Source organism: Strix aluco, chromosome Z (genome assembly GCF_031877795.1).
Source record: "Strix aluco isolate bStrAlu1 chromosome Z, bStrAlu1.hap1, whole genome shotgun sequence".
Taxonomy (NCBI): Eukaryota; Metazoa; Chordata; class Aves; order Strigiformes; family Strigidae; genus Strix; species Strix aluco.
Genome location: NC_133971.1, coordinates 67,133,426 through 67,161,040, shown reverse-complemented (window position 1 = coordinate 67,161,040; position 27,615 = coordinate 67,133,426). Strand labels below are relative to the sequence as shown.

The 27,615-nt window shown below is 41.7% G+C and overlaps 3 protein-coding genes across 9 annotated transcripts in view; 2 read left to right on the top strand and 1 right to left on the bottom strand.

Annotated features, from left to right (window-relative positions):
* Positions 1 to 23,187, bottom strand: part of SHC3 (SHC adaptor protein 3) — a 102,243-nt gene extending 79,056 nt beyond the window's left edge. The window contains exon 1 of the mRNA XM_074813073.1: positions 22,992 to 23,187. The gene's annotated coding sequence lies outside the window, so the exon portion shown is untranslated. The remainder of the gene's footprint in view (positions 1 to 22,991) is intronic.
* On the top strand, positions 17,998 to 21,406 carry CKS2 (CDC28 protein kinase regulatory subunit 2). The gene is made up of 3 exons (XM_074812156.1): positions 17,998 to 18,216; positions 19,691 to 19,818; positions 20,943 to 21,406. The coding sequence occupies exons 1-3, from the start codon at positions 18,158 to 18,160 to the stop codon at positions 20,993 to 20,995; spliced, it is 240 nt and encodes a 79-aa protein (XP_074668257.1). The 5' UTR covers positions 17,998 to 18,157; the 3' UTR covers positions 20,996 to 21,406.
* A 7-nt stretch (positions 23,188 to 23,194) lies between the features above and the next one.
* The window catches only part of SECISBP2 (SECIS binding protein 2), a 29,431-nt gene continuing 25,010 nt past the window's right edge, over positions 23,195 to 27,615 (top strand). For 4 of the 7 annotated variants that reach the window (XM_074813056.1, XM_074813058.1, XM_074813057.1 and 1 more), the window contains exons 1-2: positions 23,195 to 23,498; positions 26,999 to 27,191. In XM_074813056.1, coding sequence (XP_074669157.1) covers positions 23,197 to 23,498; positions 26,999 to 27,191 — 495 coding nt within the window. In that variant the 5' untranslated portion in view covers positions 23,195 to 23,196. The remainder of the gene's footprint in view (positions 23,499 to 26,998; positions 27,192 to 27,615) is intronic. The other 3 variants (XM_074813059.1, XM_074813061.1, XM_074813060.1) reach the window with 3 other exon arrangements.

Genomic DNA, 27,615 nt, shown 5'->3' with positions numbered 1-27,615 from the left:
TAGCATTTCATTTAAGGGCTTAGCCCAAAAGAGGTTACTGACGTGGGAAAAGGGTACGACTGACAGTGCCGGAAAACAGATTTTTCACTGTGAATTTTATGGAAAAGAAAATATTCTCTCAATGTTAGTGGCATAGACAAAAAAAGGAAGATAAAAATTTTCAATTTAAAAAAGCTGCCTGAGATCAGGTAGATTTTATAATTCCTGATTGCCATTTCTGGTATTTGTGAAGAATTAATTCCTAGATAGTAAGAGTTTGACAAACACAGACAAGTCTTTTCAGTACAACAAATAAAGGTGATGAATGAGGTCTATGAATGTTTGCTGGGAAAGTTCAGATACGTCAATGAGAATTCAATGTGTTTAAAATAGACACGGAAAGCCATCTCAAGTATAATTACTGCACCTCAGCAGAAATGCAGCATGGCGATAAACAGCACAACTGTTTTTATCCCACCCATATATAGCACATGTTTCTGACAAGTTAATATACAGATTGCAGGTGGGAGTTTCCAGGTTCAAAGCTAGTTTTGTCATTGAGTGGCATGTCCCTTAAGTCCATTTTCAACACACCTAATTTTAGGCACTTAGCAGAGGGGCTTAAGTTAGAAATCTAGTTATCCTAAACTCTCTCTATAGGCTATGGAAAGAGATAGTCAGTGATAGAGGGCTGATTAGATTTTACCACAGCTGAGTCACATTTAGTGAATAGCCTGCTCAGTAATCCAGACGGAAGCTATATGCATATTAGCAGTTCAAATGTTTGAACAGCATTCAGAACAAACAAATTCCATCTAATCATTAAAAGAGCTATATACTTCTCTCCCCCAATTCAATCTTCCCATTAGCTGTTTCTGTGAAAAGCAACACAGCGGCCTTTTAATCATCATTCCTTCTGTATTTAGTATGTTTTTAAAGAGATGATTCTGGCTCCTTTCTCCTCCTGTTTCCTCAGGTGGCATATAAGTAATAACCTATTCTCTAGGAGACAACCACAACAGTTGGCTTTTTTTGGTAACTACAGGTGGGTGAGCAGCTCGTCCACCTAATGGCTTAGCATCCTTTAAAAACACCCATAACTCTCAAATACTTTGAATGGTGTTCAAGCATTTTCTGTTCTCACAGATGAAACCTCTGCTCTGTCCCCCATGCTATTTAGTAAGAGGAAGCCTGGGGAGGTATCATCATTTATCAATTTTACTCCAAAAAGCAAAACCACTGACAAAGAACTTGTTGACAGTTAAACAATTTTACAGGATGATACAGCAAGTCTTGGAAAATGCTAAAAGGAAAAATAAGGGCATTTATTGCCTTTTTTATTTCAACCATCTACATTTAAAAATATGAATACAGGAAGCTATCTAGTCAGTGTATTTAATAAAATGATACATTTTCTGAGCCAAATATAAGTTGACTAAATAAAGGCAAAAACATGGAGTACAACTGCAAAAACAGAATCAAGCAAATGTGAAACAAAAAAAACCCAAGAAACCCAAACCTAGTTGAATTTTAAACATCTTTGGATATAATTATCTTCTGATTGCTAAGTTACAATACATGCTTATTAAAAAAACTTGTTTCAGGAAAAAAAAAGCTTATCTCCTGGGACAAAAACCATATTCCTACAGCTTCAGGTCTACATGCCATCAGAGCTGCTCAGAAAATCTACCTCCAGAGGCTTCCTCTTCACCAGTTTCTGCATTCTAGGAACATCATACATAAGAGACACCAGGTGTTTTCTCTGTACACTAAAGAATTTGTCATACATGCTATATACTAGCTTTTCTTTAAAAAAAAAAAGTCATGCAACTCTTCCTTTATTATATCCTATGAGAATCTGGGAGACAACTCTGCAATAAGTCTTGCAGGAGACCTTTTTACCTGCGCAGGGCCCGACAACATTTATTGAAATGTTATATATATATATATATATATATACAGATACTACTTTATAAACACTTCAGAAGAGGTACTGTATTTTCTTACTTGCATTGTGAGAAGATAACAAACCTTTCAGAGACGAATATATAAATGAATAAATTAATGAATAAAAATACATTTCATTAAAGTATAACATGGAATGATACTTCAGTTCTCTAATTAAATCTTCTACTGCTCACTATTAACTAGGATAGGATTTTCTTTGTAGAGTATCTAAGACAAAGATCAGAAGCAAGCAAATAACACTATTCTCTCATTTATAATATTTTTGAGGAGCCAGTTAAGTCCAGAGGAGCCCATTAATTAACAATGATGCCCAAACAGTGCAAGATTACAGGAATCCTTCTCATTTGCTTCAGAAGGCTTGTTTTAAACTCAGCAGATCAAGAATCTCTAGATTCATTTAAAACCAAACTGGGACCCTGCTATCATTATCTTCCTTCTAATTATCATCATCTTCACTATTCACATTTCAGTGACATATGTCACAGACCATAACACCATTATAGAAGACGCTGAATGAAAACAGAAAAAAACTAAAAGAAATTTGCCAGTCTGAGAAAATCCCATAGAGCATGGGGGCTTCACAGAGTGCTAAAACCGCCCTGAAAGGATAGTTGTGACATATGGAAAGTAGTAAGTGAGTAAATGCACATTTGGCTTATAGACTGAGAAATTAAGATATTCTTATTCACCCTTATGATGTGTACATACTCTTTAGTGTACCAGTGATAGAAATGCATGGAGAACTAGAATAATGCAAGGAATTTATGCAAATAACCCACAGCTATGCCACCTCAAATCTTTAATCTTCTTTCCAGACTAGGGAACATGGTGCTAATATGTCATACATGCGGCAAAGTGAGCAGTTAATACTCAGTAGAGGGTATAACAGGAGCAAGACGGTGGCCAGAGTATCTGCAGGAACAGAACTAAAGTGGTGTTTTTCCTAATCTTAAATGAGGGAGGAGAATTGAATCCAAGGAACCTATTCTGTCCCTGGCGGTTATCTGCACTGGAAGAATACTAGACAGTTACTTTCCCAAATAAGAGGTCCTGAGCACATGGTTGCATATATGATTGCACTGGAGCACTCCTGGTTGAAGGACTAAAGGGAACTTGACCTCCTCCCCCCTCATATTTTGGAGCTGCAGAAAGAGGCATCTTTCATAACACCCAATTATAAATGAGGCAGAATGAGATGCAACAATTGAATGGTAAACCACAATCAGTCACATCTACAGATCTCACACAGAGTGCAATAAATATGACATGCAACCATCTCAAAAAAACTGTAATCATGCGTACCAGATGCTAACAACATCCATTTCATTTAGTTTTGCCTTCTGCACAGTGAAAAAAACTGTAATTTTGTAGGATTTACTGTCAAACTTACGGTTCTAATTACATTCAGCCATTTTAAAGTGCTTGTATATGCATTTAATGCTTCCAAAGATGTCACCATGAATACTGAAATTCTTCTGTTCATTCACAGAAGAGATAACAGTATTAATAGCCAATGCAACAACACCTTACTGTAAGACAAATAACTGAGGAAAGTAAGGTTCAAGCTATTGTTTTTCCAAGTTAAAATCTGAGGTACACTTACACAGTTACATTTGTAGTGTCGCAAAATACTCAGCTTCTTCCTTTTAATTTGCTTCATGCAGCAGGGAGAATTCTGACAGAGCCAAAATACGTGTTGAAGAACCGCTGATTTTAGACTAAGCTTCAGACTCTTTCCTCATATCTTTATTTTGGTAACCATAAAAGTGAAGCAAACAAAAGGACAAAAATAATTTGATCCTCTTACTGTCTGAGTTTTCCCCTTGTTCTTTGAAGTGCCAGAGTAGAGTAAGTTCAGTACTTGGTTACTTGATTGTACAATCCGTATTGCAATTTATATACTCTCATCTAAAAAAAATTTCATCTTGAACAACAGTTGGAGCAAAACACATCCTTATCCTGTGACAGTTGAAACTGAAGCACACAAAGCATTCCATACTGATAAAGCAGTATGTCTTCAGCAAGCATATTGTAGTTATAAAAGCTCAATCATATGATTGACTATATTAAAAAAGCAATATATTTAAACATATTTAAAGCCTCACTACCTAGCTTATCTCCTGGAAACATCACAAAACCCATACTTGGTAAGGCGCTCTGAAATAGTGCAAAGTGATGTATTTTGGCAGTCATGAGGAATATGTGCTTTGGAAAATCTGGGTAAACTATGGATTTCTTTAAGCATCACTATTAGTCTTCAACGGATTGGTGAGGAGCCATGCTACCAGTAATACCCTCAGTAAGATCTTTTCCCTCTCACACCCCACCTCATCTCCACGAAGGAGCTGACTGCACCATCACACCAACTCTATGAAAATCTTAAATCAGCACATTCCTGATTCCCATATGCAGACCAATGGCTCTATTCTATCTTTTGAGAAAGTACAATATTAAACATCCTGAAGGTTAATTTTTTCCACTCTTTCAAATATTAGAGTGACGTCTTAAATAAGGGGATACAGCTTCAATTTAAGTAAAGGTTGTCATTAATTGTTACTAATTTACAGTCACTGACTAGTTATTTATAGATCAGATAAATGAGAGCACATGTTTAACTAACAGATGATACATTACAGGACTGTTTGCTTTAATTTACCATCAATCATATGGAGCATTTTTATAATAAGTTTATTTTAGCGTTAATCCATTCCAAAATTCATCCCTTGAATCTTTTTTTCCCTGGTAGCTCCATCTGCTGATGGGAAAAATGTTACAAGGCACCATGGTAACGCTGGCTATACTGTAAGGCATATTGAAGAAAGTTTTCAGACTCCTCAGGCATAACTAAGACATACAAAAATGCACAATAATGTCAGAGAAACACTCCAGAGATACTATTTTATGAGATTTCATAGATTTGTTATATATGTATATATTTTACATTAAAAAAATATAATACAAAGACACTGGAAAAAGTGTCCCTAATGAAAGGCAATTTGGTATTTCATAGATGTTTAAAACACACTTCAAGCACTTTCAGACTGTGAACTGGCAATTTTGAAGTCTAAACTTCACTGCTTAGCATCCAACTACTGATGTCGATGATCAATGTAATTAAAAGTCAAGTGGTACACATAAGGATTAACTTTGAGGAACAAGTTAATCTGCCTAGGCTTCCTCTCCAGTCAGTAGAGGATTCTTTTACAGGAAAATTCAGAGCACATACTAATTTTGTCTTTATGAAAGTCCATCTCTGTCTCCAAAGAAACCTAGATGACCAGCTATACTAAGTTTAGACTGCTCTTGTGCCCTTAAAAATCAAACTAGCCCTGTCTTCACTGAGGTCTCCCTTGCAGCAGTACAGATTAGTAGCTGATATCAAGCAGGAGAAAACAGAGCATTATCAAACCAGAGCATTCATCCCACATGCAACCTTTCATCTCACAAGAAAATACACACATCTAGATCCATACAGTGCTTGCATATTTCTGCCCTGGAGCCCATGGAGAAAGAACTCCATCTCCTGCCTTCAGCATGGATAACGAGTCTGAGTTTGTCCTTTACTATTTAATTTTCTTTCTGTGTCAAACCCACTCCACATATGATAATAATATATAATAGTAATGACAGATCCGTGTCATCTGAATTTTTCCAAAGGATGGGGACTCATTTCAGATTTGTTTTGCCACTATGCGAATGTACAAAAGAGTAGACCTGACAACAAGGCCTTCGAAATCTATTTCTTCTGACGTGAAATTAAATATTTTCTATCTGTGAAAACCCAAACTCCAAGTATAACACCATCTACCCAAAGCATAATAATTTCTGTAAACAGTTTTGTAATGCTGAAACAAAAAAACCTGTGAACTCAATCTCAGGCAACAATCAGTTTAGCTGGTATCCAGAAACACACCCTTCTTACTCCCAGTTTTGTTTCTGGCACCTTCCCAAAACAGATTTGTAGGTGTAAGACCCAAGTACTTTATCAAAGTTTTATGCATTTTATGGCTTTTTAAAACACTACTGTTCCAGATTTATATCCGTACCATACTGCAGTTGCAAACCAAGAGCAGTGACAATATTTATCCCAGTTCTTTGTAAAGACAGCTGTAGGATTTGATACTAAAGTTATACGCTATTGGAAAGCTACATATACCAAATATGTAGCAATTGTCTTAATAAACAAATTTGTAAGGCAAGTTATCTAAGCTGAGGAGGATGAAAGCGGAAGCTCTGATCAGATTTGGATGAGTATGGCAACTGTGTCTTGCAGATGACAGTCAGTAAAGATGCCGCTACAAGCCATTTCCACCACCCACCATAGTTTCCATAGGAAATGGAAGTTGTGGCATGTTTTGGCCTGGCCTTGGTCTATGCAGAATGGGAATGGAGAGCCCAGGGCGCATTCTGGCGGGCACATCCCACAGACAATGCCACAGTGCAGATTCAGTTAAAAATGTGAATCAAACTTATACATCCTCACTCCTCCCCCTGCCGAATGCTTGCACTATTCCAGAATGCATGTAAAGAGACAAATTAACAATATTTTTCTGTCTTCACAAAGAATCAAGCTTGTGTTTTCAATCGCCTTTACTGTTTCATCTAAGGTTAAAATCAGCATGGCCAGCAGTAAATTTAGGGAATTTCACACAAAAAAAAATAAGAGACAATTCATAAAGTCTCAGCTACCGGCATTAGTTTGAGATACAATGCATCATACAGCCTCTGGCCTGAGGCTGAGGACAGGGAGGGTCACCCAGACTCCAGCTCTGTGCTGTACAGTAGGTAGGATGAGCATGACCAGTGAGTCAGGAGTGGCAGGTGATTCCAGCATCACAGAGGAGGGTGAGTTGGAAGAAGGGTTTGGGGGAAAGGGGAAACTGAAATCCCTCTAGCTCCCTCTGTAAGCTGGCACATAGTATTGGCAGGATTTGAATGTACACTGAAAGACAAAAAAGGAGGTATTACAGACATGACAATTTTAAGATACAGCTGAAAAATTTTAGTGTCAGGGAAAAGCAAGGACCAACAGCTTCCTAAAGGAAGGGGTGCTGGGAGCCCAGTGTGACAGACCAGCCAGCAGATCCAGGGTGGCTGGCCAGGGACAGTCGTGCCTGTGACACAGTGGGGACTGCAGCTCCTGCAGGCGGGGATCAACCTTGGTATGGCCTCCTGGCAGTGCTGCCCGGGAGCCTCTTCCCACCACTGTCACCAGTGGGAAGGGGCCACCCTCGACTGCACTGGCTCAGTGCTGGCCCTGGTCTCTGCAGCCAACTCCCCCCAGAGTGGGGGCATGCTCCCAGGGCACTTGCACTGAGCTGAAAGTATCAGAAGATAAAACAATATAAGAGAACTATTTCCAAATCTGCCGTCAGTCCACATTTTCAACCTCTGATGCAAAGATTATGCCCCAAAATAAAAGTTAAAAAAATTGTTTTCCAGAAGGGCAGCCCCAAGACCTAATAGTTTGAGCCTGCATGACTCTCTTGCAGCGATAACAGGTTACCATCGGAGGAATAGCAAGATGTGGGAGCTGCACTACCAGACTAAGCCAGCAGAAGCTTCAAGTTCTCTATGTTCCAGCATGAGAAAAAGCTTGTAACTTGCATCTAATTTTCAACAGAGTAAGATGTAAAAAATATCTGACAGCTATTATGAAACAATATTTGCTGGCATTCTACTGTTCACTTACATCATAGTCCAGAATCTGCTGAGATGACCAAAGACTTCTCATTGATTTCAGTGGACCCTCAAACAAGTCTACAAGAATGGTTAACAGGGGGGAAGGGAAATTCCCATTTTTAGCACATCTGCAATCTGGCAAAACAGGACCTGGCTCAGTATCCATGACAACACCGCTGATGTGATGCTAAAAACAAGAACAGGCAAGTTTTAATACCTGCAAAGCCAGCTGAATCATTTGCCCGTGTTTCTCTTCGATGAATTTGGCGAATTTTAAATTTTTTTTAAAAACCTAAGTCTGTATATACGTGTATGTAATGATGTAAGATTCAATTATGGCCAAGTGTACCGGGTCTGGCTGAGCCAGAATTGGTTTTCCCCTGTAGCAGCCCTCATGGTGCTGTGTTTTATGTTGGGAGCTGGCAGGGTGTTGATAGCACACTGGTGTTGTGGCTACTGCTGAGTGGTGCTTACACAGCACCAAGGCTCTTTCCGACATTTCCCCCCCACAGTGGGAGGGGGTGGGCAAGATCTTGGGAGGGGACACAACCAGGACAGCTGACCCGAACTGACCAAAGGGATATTCCAGACCATATGACGTCTGCTCAGTATAAAGCTGGGAGAAAGGAGGAAGGGGGTGGGGCCACCCTTGGTCCTCCGAGGCAACCACTACCCGTATTGGAGCCCTGCTTCCTGAGAAGGCCCGACATCGCCTGTTCATGGGAAGTAGAGAATAAATCTGTTGTGGTTTTTTTTTTTTTGCTTCCACGCGTGGACCTTTGCTTCACTTTGCTTATATTAAAATTGCTGTTGTTTTACCCACAAGGGTTGGGGTTTTTTTTCCTATCTTATTTTCTTTCCCCTCTTTGCCCTGTTGAGAAAAAAAGGGAAAAGGGGGGGAAGTGATAGAGTGACTTGGTGGGTACCTGGCATTTAGCCAAGGTCAAACCACCACACCAAGCAAGACTTCAGTCAAGGATATTCTTAGGATAACTGAAAAAAGGCATGTTCTCCTACATTCTTCTAAAGAATAGTTTAGGGCAGAGTGAATTCCTTTCATTAGATAAGCTGGAAAAAAACTACAAGGTTTCAAACTGAGCATACTTCCAACTTACACCAGTTTTAGAAATGAAGTCATGTTAAGAAGTTCTTTTTTGTACCAGATTTGCAACATGGCCCCATGAACAGCAAGAGTGGGACAAATGCAATGCAGAGGTGATTTTGATAAATGTTTTGAGTCTGAAGGATGGACTCTGACAAAATTTATTTCCAGGTAGAACCTTCTTCCCATCTATAAGTGTTAAATTATTTTCCAGAGAGATACTGCATGGTAATGTATAATGGGAGAGTTAACTGGTGGATATTTTTCATTGGATGAATGACTAAAAAGCTGACTGTTAGGAAGATGTGGGTTAAACACTAAGAAACTAAAAATGTGTATACTTAATTGTGAACGATAAAAGACGTTTACCTGCCAAGACACATCCAAAGTAGCCTCAGCAACAGATGATTGTTCTACTATGTATAATAAAGAAAGAAGGGAGTCACCAGGAACACTGAAAGTTGAGACATATAAGCAGGGTTTAAAAGAAAAAAGAATTAGCTTGCAAAATGCATTCAAAATCACAGGAAAGAATTCAAATAGCTATTCAGTGCAAGTGAAATATTTGGAAATAAGCAGAACTGAAAATGACCACTGGAGAACAACAAGTTCCCAGTGGTTTCCATGAAGTAAGGCAACAGACTTAGTGAAGTTCTGGGATAATACATACTCACAGGAGCAGAAAGAATAATACAACCCCACATGTGACTGGCAAAATCACTCCAGGAACAGTGTATTCTGTTCAGCACATGTTTATCCCACAGAAGAGTGGTAAATAGTGCTCTGAACTCAAGCAAGATGGCAATACTAAATATAAACTGTTTAGCTGCATTTATTGTATCAGGGATAGGATGATAATCTACATATTCAAGACAGATTATGAAAAAAACGACAAAAGGAAAAATTCAGGCTGAGGCCAATACAAGAAGATTACAGTATGAAATCAGAATTGTTCCCAAAGTTTTTGAAAACTAAGTTCTGAATGAAAGAAAGACTTCATTCAAAATGCCAGGAGAAACTGACACCAATTGAATGTGTTGCATTTGATCCCAGCTCTACCAAGTAGTCCAGAAAGGCCACAGCCCTGGGCCTGACTCATCACTGAGGCTTCAGTGTCAACCACCGAACAGAGGAGGGAGGGGAAGATCTGTCAGATGTGCTGTGCGGGTGGCTCCTCAAAATGGGGAAACCCTGCTGGCCTGACAGGACGACTTTTTAGATTTTTATGGTAAGGGGGTGGGAACTCTGGTCCTTTATATTTATTCTATGATATTTAGATCCTCCTACCTTCCAAATCTTTGTAAATGTTCCCACACCGTGACACAGGTATTAATGACAAAAGCGTTATTCTTTGAGATGGAAATGTAAGTGCTCTCTGCCCATTATCTGCAAAAATTCTGTTATCACCTAGTCTTCTTCAAATGGTTAGTGCACCAATCAATACTGCCAAAACTGCAAGTACTGGCTTTCAAAGACCGGCTTGTCATTTAACATGAGATCAGTGAGCCCTCCAGTGGCTATTTTAAACCTTACATTGTTACAATAATCAGAAGAAAAACTATTTGTATATATGTGGTTTATTCAGATTCCATTCAATTTCATTTGAATTCATTCATCCTCTACTACTTCAGTTAAACAATATTTTGTAGCAACCTATTAAAACGCTTTATAATACTTGCAACAGATGTATTTTCAGGTCACATACATTTGCTTTCCCTCCTGTGTATGTACAAAATTTACAAGTGATTCATTTTAAACATTTGAGTAACTTCACAGAAATCAATGAGAAATATTTACCTAAGGGGAGAGGAGAAAAAAAAAAAGTCTATTAATTGGGCTCAGATTCAAAATCCCAGCCTATAATACTGTAGTATATAAATGCTACCTCTGAAAACTACAAAGATCTGGGACAATAAATAAATATATCACAATAATTCTTCCAATACAAAACCCAGGATGTAGCAGAATTAACATAAACAAAAGATTCCTGTTCTCATAAGGGAACTTACTCAGCTACAGAACTCCTTGCAACAAGATACTGTGGAGACAGGATGTTTGGCCCAAAGATGGAAAATTTATGAAACAAAAATCCACCTGGGCCTGTTATTTGCAAAGAAATCCCTCAGTAATCCCTGGAGTCCAGTGTAATCTGGGAACATATCATCACATACTTCTCCAACACTTAGACTCTTCCATTACGGAAGGCATCCATTATAGAAAGCTGCAGAGATAAGTTTGGCTAAACGGACCTTTTCTCAGGTCTAGCACTGACATTTTTTAAGTTTAAATAAAACTTCTACTCAAAACTATTTAACCACTGTGTCAAAAATATCCAGTAACTGAGAAACTCTGAGATTCCACTGCAGACTTTTTGCCATTGGTCCCCTCTGAGATACTACCACATTGCACAGCCCACAGGAAAAATCTGAGCAGGATTGTGACTCATTTGACAGCATCTTCTTGTGTTTGATTCTCCAGTCATTACACAGTATAATCCTGAATTTGTTATATGAGCATTGGTTGCTATGGAAATCATCATCTGCTAAATTCAGCATTATTGATTTTGTTTAACATGGGAATACATCATTGTGGCTCTTTTTCAGATCTGAGCTGTAGTCTTTAGACAAGGTTCTGATCACTCCTTTCACAGGAAAATCCATAGAGTTAGGGAGAGTTAAATCTCAATGAAACAACACAGATCAACACTAGCCTCCAAGCTCTGCAAAGATCTGAATGGATCGCAGACATTATCTCTACCCCCACCTTGCAAGCTGGGCTCTTCTATGACTTGAGAGTAGTTTATTCAGCAATGCCTCAAAATGGAGTTCTTGAGCCAGTGCAGGTACTGGAAGAAGCATGCATCATTGGCTCTGTTTCTCAAGTCACTTTATCCTCTCTCAGATGGAAATCCTCAGTAATTCAGGTAGATGATTTTCAAAACTTACACTGATTTATTTACAGACAGCTAAACCACCCAAACATAGCATCATTCTTTAGTCTCTTCAAGACCTGGTTCACATTTTTGTGTGAACTGAAAAACAAAGCAAAACTAATCCATTTTCTTCATTAACTGAGTGCAGGTTTATTAGCACACAAACAACTCCATGCTTATGAAAATGTTTTTCAAATTAAGTAAGGCAGTAAATCCAAATTTACGTATCTAAATTAAGATAAACTAAAGTTGAAGTCTGCAAAGACAAATATTGTTAATTTGACACATGTGAGTAGCCTGATCAAGTCTGGAGGATCAGTGCTTTGAGGATTACTGGACTTGTGAAATACTAGGTAAATACCATAAAAGCCAGAAAATAAATCACACTCAAATAAAAAGTTAGTTTACTAAATATCAGAACTACATGAGACTGATTTTCTACTGACTCATGGTTTATGAATGATTTGCTTTACTGCCTCAGAAGGCATGTGCACCAAAGGCTGATTTACCACTGAGGGATTTATATAAAATCTTTTTTCCCATTCAGATTCTTTGGTGTCTAGTATATTAGTTTAACTGTAATGTTGTCTCACATCAGAGTGCTTCTGCTCTATACGGCCACCTGTTATCATGAAACCTGCAACCATTTATTTAGCAATATTTCTGTTAAGTTTCACCAAACCAGCCAATAGGTTCAAAAGCTAATTGAGGATCAAAACCAATGGAGAGTTCAATTAGTTTAAGTCTTGTTTCCACAGGAAACATTAAAAATATAAAAGCACAGATAATGGTTTGTCAATATATGTTATGAATGTGATTCACATGCAAATTATTCATAAATTATTGACTGTGTATATGATTATGACTCATGAAGACAGAACACAAGGTTCCTTGACTGTGATCTTGCTGTTCTATTCAGCAAAATATATTCAAGTAACCAACATTAGTGTATTATAAGGATGTTTGAAAACAGAACTGCAGTAGAAGCACATGTAACTCAAATTTTTCATATATCTGACAGAACTGAACAGAAAAAGCTGCAAAGAATTATAATCAGAAATTCTATGTACACCACAGATGGAAAACTCTGCATCTTCCCCTTCTGTCAAAAAGCACGAAAAATATTTTTATCCACTGTAACTTACATCCTGGATTCTGTATATGTAATAGTGAGGTGCACATGGGCCCTCCATTATGACAGATTTTTATTTATCATAGTCCACATAGCTCTGTGGATGGCTTTGGTCACAAGCAAAAGGTTACACAGAGGATTTAAATCTGCTATTGTCCAGATATATGAAATCATCCAAAAAATCCCCATGTTCATAGACCATCTTTAGTCCTGAAGAGGTTCTATGCTGACTAGCCATGCTGTTCTCATACAGAACGCAGATTACTGCTGCTCAAAATTATACACGCCTGCGTAACAGCTACAGAAGATAGAGAAGCTCAAGAATGTTCTCTTCAAGGGTTTGCCATTTTAAAGTTTTACCTTGTGTTTCAGTAGCAAAACCTAATCAGACAAGGCTTTGAGCAGGAGCATGCTTTTCAGCTGAGCAGCTCACATGTTTCTGCTAACAGACCTATGCCCCTGAGGCTATGTGGAACCCTTTTCAGTCTGTACTATGGCAAACTTCTTTGATATATGGTTCAATATATGCCTTTAACGTGCTGAGGCACAAGTGTATGGTAAGAGCTAGTCAGTAGCTTTTCTCTTTAATAAATAGAGTATATTATCTTTAATAAATCGGTATTTGTGGCTTTATTCACTTCTGACCTGGTTCAGAAGCTTCAGAGTCAAGATCTGGATCCATCACCTAATAATCCTAATTCCAGAAACTAACTTCGCTGAATTTGAAAATGTATTACAATTCAAATTAAAGGATCATTCTACAGCACTGGATTAAAAAATGCTTTTGTTCTACAGCTCAATACTGGCAAAAGTCACAGTGGGAAGGCGTAACTGACGCAGCCACAGAAAACAGGCCTCAAGGAAATCACTGATCAGAGACAGGAACAGTTGGACCTAAAACATTACTGCAGGATGGGTTTTTTTCTAAAATGTTCTTATTCGATAAATTAGGTACTGATACAAAATGTTTCCTAAAGCCTACCTCAAAGCTACCTTGACAAAGTTTAAGCATTTTTCTTCTCTCCACACTGGACAGAAAACAGTTTATCCCTTATTTGCAGTGTGGCTGTCACAGTCTTTCTGTATTTTGAAGAAAATGCTGAAGAGCCCTGTTTCACACAGTATCACACAGTATGGCTGAGGCTGGAAGGGACCTGTGGGGGTCATCTGGTCTGACATTCCTGCTCAAGCCCCTTGCCCAGGACCATGTCTAGATGGCTTGGAGCATCTCCAAAGATGGAGGCTCCAGCAGCTCTCTGAGCAACTTCTGCCAGTGCCCTATCACCCCCACAGTAAATATGTGTGTCCTCATGTTCAGGAGGAACCTCCCATGTTTCAGTTTGTGCCCATTGCCTCTAGTCCTGTCACTGGAAAGTGCCTGCCTCTGTATTCTTTGCACCTTGCTTTCACGTTTTTATATACATGGATAAGGTCCCCCGAGTCTTCTCCAGGCTGAATAGTCCCAGCTCTCTCAGTCTTTCCTCTGAAGAGAAGCTCCAGTCCCTTCATCATCTTTGTGGCCCTTCATTGGACTCTCTCCTATATGTCCATCTCTCTCCTGTACTGCGGAGCACAGAACTCAGCACAGTATTCCAGCAGTGGCCTCACCAGTGCTGAATGGAGGGAAAAAATCACCTCTCTCAACCTGCTGGCAACACTCCTCCTAATACAGCCCAGGATACAGTTAGCCTTCTTTGCTGCAAGGGCACACTGCTGACCCATGTTCAACTTTGTGTCCACCAGGACTCCCAGGTCCTTTTCTACAAAGCCGATCTCCAGCTCATTGGTTCCCACCATGCACTGATGCTGGTGGTTGTTTCTCTCCAGGTGCAGGACTTTGCACTTCCCCTTGTTCAATTTCATGAGGTTTCTCTCAGCCCATTTCTGCAGCCCACTGACCTGGCAGCACAACCCCCTGGTATATCAGCCACTCTTCCCAGTTTCGTGTCATCTGCAAACCTGCTGTGAACACTCAGCCCCATAGTGCAGATGATTAATGAAGACCTTGAACAGGATCAGACCCAGTATTGACCCCTGGGATACACCAATAATTAGTTACTGGCCTCCAACTAGACTCTGCACTATGTAGCACCACCCTCTGGGCCTGGCCATTCACCTCACTGTCTGCACATCAAGCCCGTACATCAACAGCTTCTCTATGAAGATGTTATGGGAGACAGTATCAAAATCTTACTGAAGTCAAGGTAGACAGTAACTGCTACTCTCTCCCTGGCTCTTCCAGGCCATTTGATCATAGAAGTTTAACAAGGTGGTCAAGCATGACTTCCCCTTGGTGAATCCATACTGCCTACTCCTGATCCTCTTCTTGTTATTCATGTGCCTGGAAATGATTATCAAGCTTAACCATTTAATATGCTTAACCTTTTAGCAAACTTATTAATTTATTTCAATAATTTTACAAATTATATCCTTAATGTTTTCATTTTAGGAAAAAGATACCAAATTATTAGTGAAACTTTACAAATTCCTGTTACTGTCACATTATTTATCATTCACCAATGTTTTTAAGTCTTATCAGGGAAAAGAAATTATGAAAGAAGAAGGTGAAATGGCAGTCCGGTACCAAGTAAGATCTCCTAACCCTGGATTACTAAAACCAGTATGTCAGTTTTGTTAGCTCTACCAGTTGCCTGACAAATAAAGTTATTCAACTCTGAGCAATGATGATTTTCAATATAATTTGAGGGATCTCAAAGAGAATTGGATGCATACCTGCCTAAGAATCCTTTTAATCCTCTTCCAAACTATGATTTGGTACATTTGTATTTGCAATAGAAGGAAAAGTTGTTTTAGAGGGAATACAGGCTTTCACTTCTGAAAGCAGGGTTATACGTAGACTTCCATAAAGGCCAATTTTCTCTCACGTTCCATATGCATGAGATGATAAACTGAAAGGTTATAAAGAAGGCACATAGATGAAATGTCTTCCATCCAGCTGAACCCCTTTGCTGTGGTGGTTTGATCTTTCTTTCCATTACTACAAAACGCAATTCCTAACAGAAAATATTGTGTATTCTCTGCCTTAAGTATTCAAAAATAACAATTGTGCTGCCTGAAACTAAGAAAAAAAAACCCCATACTCTGTTTTGAATAATCCAACCAATACCTTAGAAAACTTGCAGGTGGTTTGTACTTGTATGATCATACTGGAATTGATACTCCTGCTGAGGATCTTTGTTAATGAATGGAATTCCACACATTTAACTACATCAGTACAAAAATACTGACTTCATTTTGCCTATAAATGACCTGTATCAACATGCCATGAGATGCAATCAAGAGAAAAATATTACTGCTAGATTATAAAGACTCCTTTTCACAGATAAAATGCATGATACTGGTTTAAAATTTAGCATTTAATACATCAGGCTCCAGTACCAGTAAAAACAATGCTGCTAAAAACTATCAGCCCTACACATGCATGTGTTTTAGCACTTGCGCTTCACATGACTTCATTTTCTGCGCCCCCCCCCCCCCCCAATCAGAACAGATTTCAGGCAGATATATCACATGATCACAGACCATACCTGTGTTTCTGGTAGCACCATGAAAGCAGAAAATTAGTCTTCTTTTACTACAGAGGCCCAACAAGGAGAGGAGACAGCAGCACGCCATAGGGAGGTGTGAGGCCCCGAGTCAAAATGGAGCAGGGAATTGTCTCAAACCTCTGTCTTGATACAAGCAAAAGCAAGCAGACAGGATCTGTGGAGGTGGGGCAGCATCCCTGCTCTCAAGAACCACACAGACTACCCGTTGCCCGCACATACGCATCTGTGAAAGCTAATCCCCAGTCAAGCTGCTCTGTGTGTGCACCTGTGGAAGGTAACCCTTGGTCAAGTCTGGGGAGGGGAGAGTGCGAGATCACCAAGACCCCCCACAGCCCACTGACTCATTTCCAGAACATTCTCAAACTTGCACTGCGCTTGCTCAGTGATGCCAGAATCCCCGCCTGTGGGGGTGGGCACTTACAGTGTAAAAGGAGGAGAAGACGCATATTCAGGCCTGCATGCCTGCCACTGGAGGACTTCAGCTATGAGCAGAGGTCCATGCTGAATCCAAAGGTGGTGATACATTTTCATTTCTCCCACTCCTTATCTTTTTCTCTCTCTTTTCTGACCTCATTCTAGGCACATATGGGTGATCTTTTGAGTTTTGCCTAAATCACTGTTCTCCATTGTATTCACAAGTCTTGGTGTTGAGTTTTGCCTAGCCTTTACACTATCCATTGTGCCACTGCCAAGTTTCAAGTAAACCTGTTATTCGGTGAAACCTTTTGAGTGATCATCGTTCACTCCTTGTACTGTGCAGAGTTACAACCTTACCCTAACCTGCGGAGTGGGATGGTTCAGCAGGGGGCACAGAACATGGTAATGGTGAGATTGCCCTTTCTGGAAACATTCCCACTAAGCTTATCTCAACAGGGCAGCTACACCCAAGAAATACCACTGGAGTTTAGAAAAGTGCAGAATCCAGTATTTACCTTCTGAGAAAGCCTGATGCCAAAAATAACACTCATATCCTAGGAACTGAAGTGCCTCATTAAATCCTGGCAAGCTGCTAATTATGTTTTGCCATGACAGCATTTACTGTGCTGTTTTGCTGGCTAGGAATGTTGGTAAACAGAAATCCTCTCCACAGACCCCACACAGCTCTGAGCACACCTGCACCCCACGTTTGTTTGCACTCTGCGCAAGCAGCACATTAAGTACTACAGACGCCACAGCCTTCCAACTCAGGGGAGCAGTCGTGTTTGTGAAACGACCGCAGACCAGCGTACCACGAGTTCACAAAACCTCCCCGGCCCCACGGTACGCAGCGCAGAGCGGCACCAAGGCACAGCACACGCCTGATTTTAACCTGAAACTTTACTAAGGGGCCGGAGGAGGCTCTCCCCCGCTGCCCGCCATGCGCAATCCCCTGGACGCCCGAGACCGCAGCCGCCAGGGCCGCGCCAAGGGCATCGCGACACGCGCAGGGTCGCGCCCGCCACCGGCCCCAACCGCCTCTCCCGCACACCCCACCCTCCCCTGGAAAGTGCTGGAAGCGCCCGGCCCCGCCGGCGGCTGAGCCAACCACCGCGCCCCGGCGCCGCCACGCCCGCCCCGCGCACCGCCCTCCCACCGTCACCCCTTACGTAATGCCCCGGCGGCTCCGGGGATGGGTGGGAGGGCGAGCGGTCAGTCACGCGGCGGCCCGGCACGCGATTGGCTGTCGCGGCGCCGCCAATGAGAGTCGCGCTGTTAGATTCAAACCGAGCGGGTGGCGGAAGCGCGGGGTTAGTCGGTGGGGTTGTCCGTGTGAGGCGGGTGCTGTTCTGTTCCTGTTCCTGCCGTCTCTCGCCATGGCCCACAAGCAGATCTACTATTCTGACAAGTACTTTGACGATCAGTACGAGTACCGGTACGAGGCAGTGGGAGAGGGCGGGAGGGCCGGCTGAAGGCATTAAGGGGGGGCTCCTGCCGGCCCTTTCGGAGCGGCGGGAGGGCGCGGCGCCTCGGGCAGGCGTCTCTCCCGGGGCTGGTGCCATGCTCTCAGGGAGTACGCTCGGCCTGTGGCGGCAGCGAGCGTGACCCTGGCTTCCGTGGGGCCAGAGGGGCTTAAAGCCTGCGGGGAGGGGCCGTGCCTTGCCTCTTGGCGGTGGGTTTTTGCGTCGCCTCGGACCAGCTGGGGGGAGGAGGGTGGGTGATTCGAGTGCCGGTCTCGGCTGGCCCTTCCAGGGCCGCCGTTCGGTGAGCGGGCGATGCAAGCCCCGGAGGGCGGTGAAGGAAGCGGCGGAGCCGGGCGATGAAGCTGGGAGCGGCAGAGCGGGGCTCGGGCGCCCCGCGGGCGAGGCCTGGCTGGCGGCCGCCGGGGGGGGCGGGGGGGAGCGGCGCGCCCCGCCCCGCTGGTGGCTCGAGAGGTAACCGCGCGGCCGCGGCGGCGCCGCTCTCGGGGGAGGGGGGAACGGGCCGGCGGTGCCGCCTCCCTCGGTCAGGTACCGTGGGGAACTGAAGCAGGGAGCCCTAACCGTTGTGTTCAGAATGCTCTGCTCGGCGGAGAGTAACGCGATCGAGCTCTGAATGTGGATGAAGCGTGTGTTTTGCTTTACGTGTCATCTTTGAAGGCAGTTCGTAAGGCCACGCCAACACCTAGTATTAATAAATGTAGTTCGTACTGCCTTCGAGACATTTGCTAGTTTTCAAAGCTGTCATATAGCACCAGTCAGATCTGGATTATAACTGATACTGTTGAAATTCAGTCCTCTAGGCTTACTTGAAAGCACTACTGCAAATCAGGGGTTTTGTTCCTCCGTGTAGAGGTCTAGTGTCCCTCTTAGCAGCTATGCTCTCAAAACCACAATTGAACGCATTGCTTTGTACTAAGTGATAAAGGAACTTGAAAATGTGGAGGGCAGACTATGTTTCTCCTCAGCTGACAGATTGGGCTCTTAAGTGGTGTTAGTGTTCTGTCTCTATAAACCAGCACTTTCTCTGTGGAGAATACATTGTTGGTTACAGAATGCAAAATACAAACGAGTGACTTTATCAGTCGTTCTAAAAGTCCAAAGCCCTTATTTTTGAAATAGGTGATATGACTGCCAGTTGCCAGGAACACATTCTTCTATACAGTTTCTTCTAGGAGGTAGGTTGGCTGTTCCAGTATACAGTTTCATTACAGATGTAATGTTTAGTAGACAAAGTGATTTTAAAACTGGATTCTGGGACAGATGCTTCATAATCAGTGGTATCAGTCAGCACCCAAGACTTATTTATAGGGATTGCTGGTATTCATAACTGAACTTGCTTACTGTGTTTCAGTGTGTATCTGTGCAAGTTTTCTAGTGTACACAGGCATTAATGTATGTAGTGTGTGTTTAATAATAAAACCTCCACAGACATGTGATGCTGCCAAGAGAACTTTCAAAACAAGTGCCAAAATCCCATCTAATGTCCGAAGAGGAGTGGAGACGACTTGGCGTTCAGCAAAGTCTTGGCTGGGTTCACTATATGATCCATGAGCCAGGTAAGTTCATCTGAACAGAATTAGATGAACAAAAGGGTCTAAACTATCAACTGCCTGGTGCATTTGTCAACAAAGGCAACATAACAGCCTTTATTTTAAACCTTCACATCTTGCTCCCAGATTTGCAAAATGCTAACCTTGTCCTAGGTATGTGTGGTCTGTCAGTAGACAAAATGTGCCAGACTGGAAATTGTTCCTATATGCATATAGAAATAGGCTTCTTTGAGCTCCTGAATAATGTTAGTATCTCAGTGACTGAACCAAACTTTATACAGCAGTATATTTTTAAATAAACAGCATGTACTTTTTCTACAAATGCTTAATAGATGCTCCTGCAGACAAGGTCCTGTATTAATGCTCTGAAAAGTCTACAGTATAGTTTGAACTCTAGTAATACAGCCCACTAAAAGCAACACTTAAAACCAATCTTTCAAATAGCAGGGTGTGGAGCCCTAAAACTGCCAACTAGGATGTGCTGAAAACAGCCAAAGTAGCTTACCATTGACAAGCCTGACTAAAAAGTAAGTGGTGGTAGATGAATTGCAGCAGTATGGAGTTCCAAGTTTCTGAAGAACCAGGGGAATAAATTAGTATAACCTGCCAGTGTTTCCCTTACCTGGGCACCTTTTGATACTTCTGGCTTTTTTGGAGGAGTTTACAATTAAGTTAGATCAGTAATAATGTAAGCTGGCTGTATTAAGTAAAGTCATTTTTGTTGATGCTTCACACTATGTGCCTAACAAGGACAGCATCAACAGTTTGTTAGTCTAAGTTACAGTAACAAAGCTCATCAAACAGCCTAATGTAGAGAGACAGAGTTAGTACCAATACCAACTAAATATATTCTGTATTTTTTCCAGTACTTCCTTCCTGTAAATACCTTAAGTTTATGATACTGCCAACATCTGGTATAAAACTTTCAAAAGCAGCACCAGCTTGACTGTTATAAGGTTACTGCAAAATTGATCTATTAATACTACACATGGGGCCGTATTTGTGGACTTGTTCATCTGCTTATTATTTGACAAGCTTCGACTACTGTTCAAGACTTCCTAAATGGAATAAATCCTTGTAGTCAAGTCTTATGGGACAGACTGACACTTTGTTCAATTTTATTTCCGCAGAACCGCATATTCTTCTCTTCCGAAGACCTCTTCCAAAGGATGAGAAGAAATGAATAATTGTCTATAAATTTTCTGCTAAATCTTCTGGAACTATGTCTATGAGTGTATATATGTTGGTAGTATTCAGTGAATACTTTAAAATGTACAAAACATACATCCATACCTGTGCATGAGCTGTATTATTCACAGCAACAAAGCTCAGTCAAATGCAATTCCAAGTAGGCTGCTATTGTGTTCAAAGAGTGATGACACTGTCTTCTTTACTGTTAATGTAAGTGCCTGACTTTTCAGTGAATTTTGTTTATTAAAGATTATGTATTGCATGCTCTGCCTAGGTGATCACTTGTTATCTGTGTTCAATAACTTTTGCACTCAGCTTTTCTGCCAACTGTAGTATGTTCAAATCCAATGGCTCACCTGTTTATGTGTAAAGAAATAAACTCTAGTTTTAATGCTCTATAAAACCTCAGTGCCTAGAGTTCTAATTCACCAGACAAAACAAATATTCCTTGTCTAACATGTTAAGAGTACCTACTTCAGGAAAAAATAAACTTAGTGAACCTGTTTTGTTTCTCTGCAAGAATTACTTTGCCCTACAGGCCAAAGTTCCTAATCCTGATTTGAATTGCGAACTGCAGACGGTCTGAAAAGAAAGCTGGCAGTGACAGGTAATACTCAAACTAGCTTCTGACACGCTCAAATTAGAGGACTCTGTAGCTGATGTAGGTTATAATGGGACTAATTATTCTGCAGTGACTCCTTGTCATCCTACTTCTCATGAGGTGTCTGGTGATAGGATGCAAGGGAATGAGTTAACGCTGTGTTAGGGGAAGTTCAGATTGGATATCAGGAAAAAGTTACTCACTGAAAAAGGTGATCAAGCACTGGAACAAGCTCCCTGCCGAAGTGGTTGTGGCCCCGAGGCTGTTGGTTTTCAAGAAGTGTTTGGACAATGCTCTTGGAGATGGTCTAACTTTGAGGTTGCACTGTGTGGAGTCAGGAGTTGGGTGCAATTCTTGTGGGTCCCTTCCAGTGTGGGATATTCGGTGATATTTTAAGGTGTTAAGTAGTACTTAATACTTCATAAGAGATATTTTTATGCTTGTTTGATTTACTTTAGTAGTACCAGTTACCTTTCTGCTGCAAGCTTTTTAGTCTGTGGTTTTAGCCTATACTTCCTGTCTTGCATCCTACTTTTTCTGGGAAGCTAGCATGTACTCTTTGTGTGGGCAGTAGGTGTTTAGAAGTGTTGTCAAAGTAAACTGAATGCTTTTCATCTGACAAAAGCAGCTGCTGGTTGTAGGAGAGCATGAACTCCTTTTCCTTAACCATGTAAAAGGTCAGGCCTAATACAAGGAAACTGATCAGCCTTTCTTAGCAAGCTGAGCCCATCACAGAATCATCTAGGTTGGAAAGGACCTTGAAGATCATCTGACAGTTTCTAACTACACCATATCCCTCAGCGCTGTGTCGACCCGACTCTTAATATTAAATCCAGCAGCTCACCTTTGCTGGCATGCAAGTCTGACAAGTAATAAATTCCATCAGAATGGTCACTGTAGCATCTTGGGACCCTGTACTCATTCCATGCCATCAACTTTTTTTTAAAAGGTTCTTCAGTGTATTTGGTGTTTGAATAACTGTATAGCACCACTGGTTGTGTCTAATTTCACATGCAAGCTAGCACTGCAGCTGTGTAGGACTTGGAAGGCCAACAAAACCAGGACCACCGGCACGTAGCTTAACCGATGAAGTACATGCTCTCCCTGTCTACTGTGTGCTTGTGATTAAGGCTGTTCTGATGATGGGCAGAGGTAAGTAACCTGCCAAATTTGGTGAGAAAAATAACCCTCATTGTCTTTCCTCTAAGGGTACTAGAGATGTCTACCTCGGTGCTGGTCACATGGCCTGTAATAGGCTCACAGTGCTGAAGGTCAAGACTTCCTACTCTTACCCCTGATAGCGGGGCTCTGCAAGGGCCAAGCAGGCACTGTAACTAGAAGAACCATCTTAGAAGGATTATTACTCTATTAGAAGGATCTTGCTGACCTGTGCTTAAGCCATGCTTTTCCTCAGGGCTTCAGCACCAGAGTCATGGGCGTTGTCTTTCGATGACCCACTGCCGCTGGTGGTCCTTAAAAGCCTTTCCTTTCCGCCGGCCCGTCGCCGGGAGGTGACTAACTTTACGCCCTGCCGGATCAGACGCTGCCCGCACCTGTTCGCTCAAACACTGGGCCGGGGCCGCTCTTGGCGCATGCGCCGGCAGCTCGCAGCCGCAGTTAAGCGACTGTGCTGTGAACGGTGCTCTTCTCTCAGAAAGCCGCCCCGTGCCGCGCTGCCCCGGGCTCCGGCGGCGGGCGCCTCCCGGCCGCGGCGGGTCCCCGGCCCGGCCCAGCGGCCCCTCTGCGGCGGCGGCGGCGACGACGACGTCATCGCGGCGCGCCGCTGCGCGGGGCGGCAGGGACGCGGGGTGCGCTGGGGGCGGCGGGGCGGGGGCCGCGGCCCGCCCACGCCATGTCCGCGGAGCGGCGGCCGCGCTCGGGCCGTGACGGCGAGGTAAGGGCGGCGGCACCTCCTCGCAGTCCCCCCCGCGCCCTCCCCGGCTCCTCCCGGCCTGCTGCGCAACGGCTTGCGGGGCCACACTTGGGCGAGCCGTCTCCTCCGCCCGGCGTGGGTGTGGGAGCCGCGGGCGGCCTGTCTCGGCCCGCAGCTACCCCGGGCCCCGCGGCGAGCTGCCGTTCGCTCGCCCGGCGGCCGGGCTGGCGGCAGCCGGGGTCGGCCCGCGCGGGGGCAGTTGCGTGCGGCCCCGCGGGGCCGAGCGCTCCGCCTGTTCGCGGGCCTCCGTCGGGACGGGTGATTCGCACCGCGCCTTGAGTCGCGCTTCGGTTGAGGGCGGAGGCGAAGAGTCCTTCTGGAAGGGCAGACCCGGGTGGGGGGCAGCTCTGGCTGGTGCACAGCCAGTCACGGCCCGCCACCTGTGGGGGAACCCCAGACATTACTTCCACTGAGCTTAAGTGTGAAAAAGGCTTTTTCAGTCAGTGGAGAGTCTGTCGCAAGGACAGGTAGACATAACGGTCGCTTTAAAGACGGATGCACAAATTCTAACCAGTATCATCGGCGTTGCGTTGCAATTTATTTCCAGATCAGGCTCCTGGGTCTTTAAAGTTAGTGATTAGCCTGTTACAATGGATGTTCATTCTCTATTTGGATCTGCCTGGTAAATTCAGAAACAGAAGAATTTGCAGCTATTTGTAATTTACCTTAGGCTGTCAGAGCTCTTTAAATGTTTACAACACTGGTGACTGCTGAGCTACTAGAGTCCAGTTTATATGATCAAGCATTGAAATTACTTTTCAAATATTTTTAAAAGCCTTGTGTGTTATTTAGTTATTCAAACTGGCGTTGACAAGTGGAAAAAATCCGTTTTCATGTAGTGTGTCAGTTACCCCAAAATACACTCATAGGAATGACTTGTGGCATATATTAGAGTGAGTAAAGGTGTGTAACACTGTAATTGCAATACTTTTGAGTCTCATTTCAATGTTCTTCCAGATATACATACCCAGTTTTCAGAATAAATGGAAAATTCATCTTAATAGATTTGTGTTGTGTCAGAAATGAGAAGGCTCTGTAATTAAGTATTCATTTCAGACAACCTTAAAATACAGACGTACACAAAGCCATTGTTGTTACATATCTCAAGCTTGATTTTACAGTTTGCTAGTACATGTTACGAATTTTAGCTTGTATTGTTCAAATCTAAAGTAAGAATTCCTATATTAGCGTTTACTGCATCTTGTGTGAAGTGAGCGTCTGTTCTTTCTGTAACTGATCTTTGTGAGTATTTCATGATAAATGTGGGTATTGAAGGAAATAACTTCCCACAACAGTCACGTATCTCTTACAATTCATTTGTTTTGTTTCTTCCTTTTCCTCTCTTTCCTTTTGGTGAGCTTTATTGTTTTGCACGTTTTGTTAGAAAAGAGCAAACACTTTCGTATGACAGCTGAGCTCACAAGGATGAGTATTTTTCACTTGTAACATTAATCTCCAAACACACATAGCCAAAAAACGTTTTGTTTCCCAGAGCATCAAGTTGTCAGCAGAGATCAAACACTTTGTTCCAAAACATGCGGCAGTAACTGTGACATGGTCAGAACAGTCAGAAGCACGTGTCTTTCCTAGGTACTTAACTACATGCTACCCGTTTATCCAGGAACTATCTTTGGTATGTGTATTTTCTGAGTCTTATTTCTTGAACAATTTTAACCTTCCAGTTTTGGACATTGAATACTCTTACAAAGTCAAAGCTCTGATACATGAATATGATAACTGTAGAAACACTTGTGTGTTGTCTTCATGATTTAGGTTTTTGCATTTGTGTTCTTTGGGCGTATATCTGGTACTTTGTCTCTTGCTCTAAAGGCCTGTATTGTTACAGAGCATTCAGGAGGATTTGTTGGTCTGTAATGATTGATATGGCTCGTTTGTGCTTTGGAAGGAGCTGAATCCAGTCTTTGGGTGAAAGAGTGGTTGCATTATGACAAGGCCAGAGTAAATATAGTCATATAAAAGGAAGAGCCTCCAAGAAAGTTTAATTCCTCCAAGAAAGTAAAAACATTTAAATAACGTTTGGGGCTCATCCTGGATCTCCTCTTCACAACCTGTGAATCTCCAGAAAGACAGTTTTAGTAAGAATGCTACAGGTTTCTAAAGGTTTTCTTCTAATAAGGACTAAAGGCATTTGTGGTAGACTTATAAAAGTATTGTTAACCCCAGAGCAAGCTATAAAAAAGCCTACATAGTAAGGTAGGAAATAACTTGTCTTGTAAAAATCTTCTGATGTTACATCATTCTCTTAGTTGCTTCCCAGCACTCTTAAGCATTGGATTAACTTTGCAATTACTGTGAAGTTACTGGTATGTACTAACAAGTTCAGTTAGAGCCTTAGCAAACACATTCATTGTAGGCCTTTGTTATATCCTATAGGAAATCTCACTATTTTCAACCCATTTTGATTTGTAATAGAAATTTAACATTGAGGTGAGTGTGGCCTGATCTATGCATTAGAAAAAACACAGCATTAGCTTTAAACTAACATTAAAAAAACAAACAGCAAAGAGCAGCAATATTCTGATGAATTTTTTGCCTTGTTGGGACTGAGCCATAGATAATTTTTCCCTTTATTTGTTACTTTTCTTCTTTGTGTGTAAACTAGGATTGTAAGAGTTGTTTTGTCTGCAGTCTATCAGAATTGCAGTAAGAAATGTTTTATCTGAAGTCTCTTGTTCTGATGGGAAATTCTCTGTTTCATATTATCTACTCAAGATTCAGAGGTTGGCCTCTTCATGGTGATCAGCTTTAAAAACTAAATGAGACTTTCTTAAGCTGAGAAATTACCTTTCGTCCTAGTCAAATTTGGATCTCCACCTATAGGTTCTGTACAAAGTGTAGGAGGAAATTGGAAGGGAACTTTGAGTATACGTTTGAAGGAAAAAGACATGCCCCATGCATATTGTGTTTTCATAAACTATGGTGATCGGTTAATGATTATCTTATAATTCTGTATTGTATTTCATACATGTCTTATACCCCATAAGATGCTATACTCCTACTTTTTAAGACACGTTTAACTCTTTGATATTTGTTTTTTCAGTCAAGTATATAATGTATGTCATGTAGCTATACTGCACTTTTAGTTTGTTTCACAAGAAAAAGCCTGCTGAAAATAAGTACAAAGAATCTTGATAACCTCAAACAGAAACTGTAACTGCAAAGCAGACTAGCTTCGACACTTGGAAACAGATAACATCTGTGTTTTAAAATATTTCCTAAACTGCATGTTTTCCCAAACCAAATTTAATTATTTTTAAAAGTCTATAGCAGTGAGTAAATAGTTAATTGAAGTAACATGGAATAGTTTTCTTTTGAAATATACCTTTCTTGTTAAACAAATTCTTCAGCCAAGGAATAATATGTTTGTCTAGGCAACATGTATATGCTGAAGATTTGCACTGGGATGACTTCTCATCTCTCTCTCAATGTGCATCACATAGTGTTCTGGGAGATCCTGCCTTCTGTGAATACTCCAGCTGCTATTACTCACCTGATGGTGTTTCAAATGTATATCCAGTAGCTGGCTCACAATATCATTCTAACAACTCAACACACTGTAATGGTTCAGGAATAGTCAGAGAATCTGCTGAACACATGTGTCCAATCAGACAAGAAAGTAAGAATCTTTCAAAGGTGAGCAAATATATGTTTTTTAAAAATTAAAATTAAATTCTTATTTTAAGTCACTGTAAATGTTTGGTTCATTTTTTAAACTGAATAATCACTCTCTGTTCTTGTAGTGATAATGAATGGCATTTAAATTGGATGGTAGTAATGTACTCAACTTCAGAATTCAAAAAAGTTCATGGAATTTTACAGTTCAAATTAATATAGTTTTTCAAGCAGTATTTTTGGAACATGAGAATAATTTAATTCATTTTCCTCAGAAGGCATCATCTGGGGAAAAAAAAAAATAAAAGACCATTCATTTCTGAACTGTGCTTTCCTTTGTTCATTATTTGGGCTTGGGGTGAAGGGGGAAGGGTTTTTTTTGAGCCCAGTGGCAGCTTCCATGAACCTGAGTTAAGAGAGACCTGATGGCTGTAATCAGCTGTGT

What these genes read in the sequence shown, in the direction of transcription:
- CKS2 (XM_074812156.1), top strand. Translation starts at nt 18,158, where the DNA reads ATGGCCCACAAGCAGATCTACTATTCTGACAAGTACTTTGACGATCAG. An exon ending in GACGATCAGTACGAGTACCG is followed by an intron (nt 18,217 to 19,690) that starts GTACGAGGCAGT and finishes AAACCTCCACAG; the next exon opens with ACATGTGATGCTGCCAAGAG. An exon ending in CTATATGATCCATGAGCCAG is followed by an intron (nt 19,819 to 20,942) that starts GTAAGTTCATCT and finishes TTATTTCCGCAG; the next exon opens with AACCGCATATTCTTCTCTTC.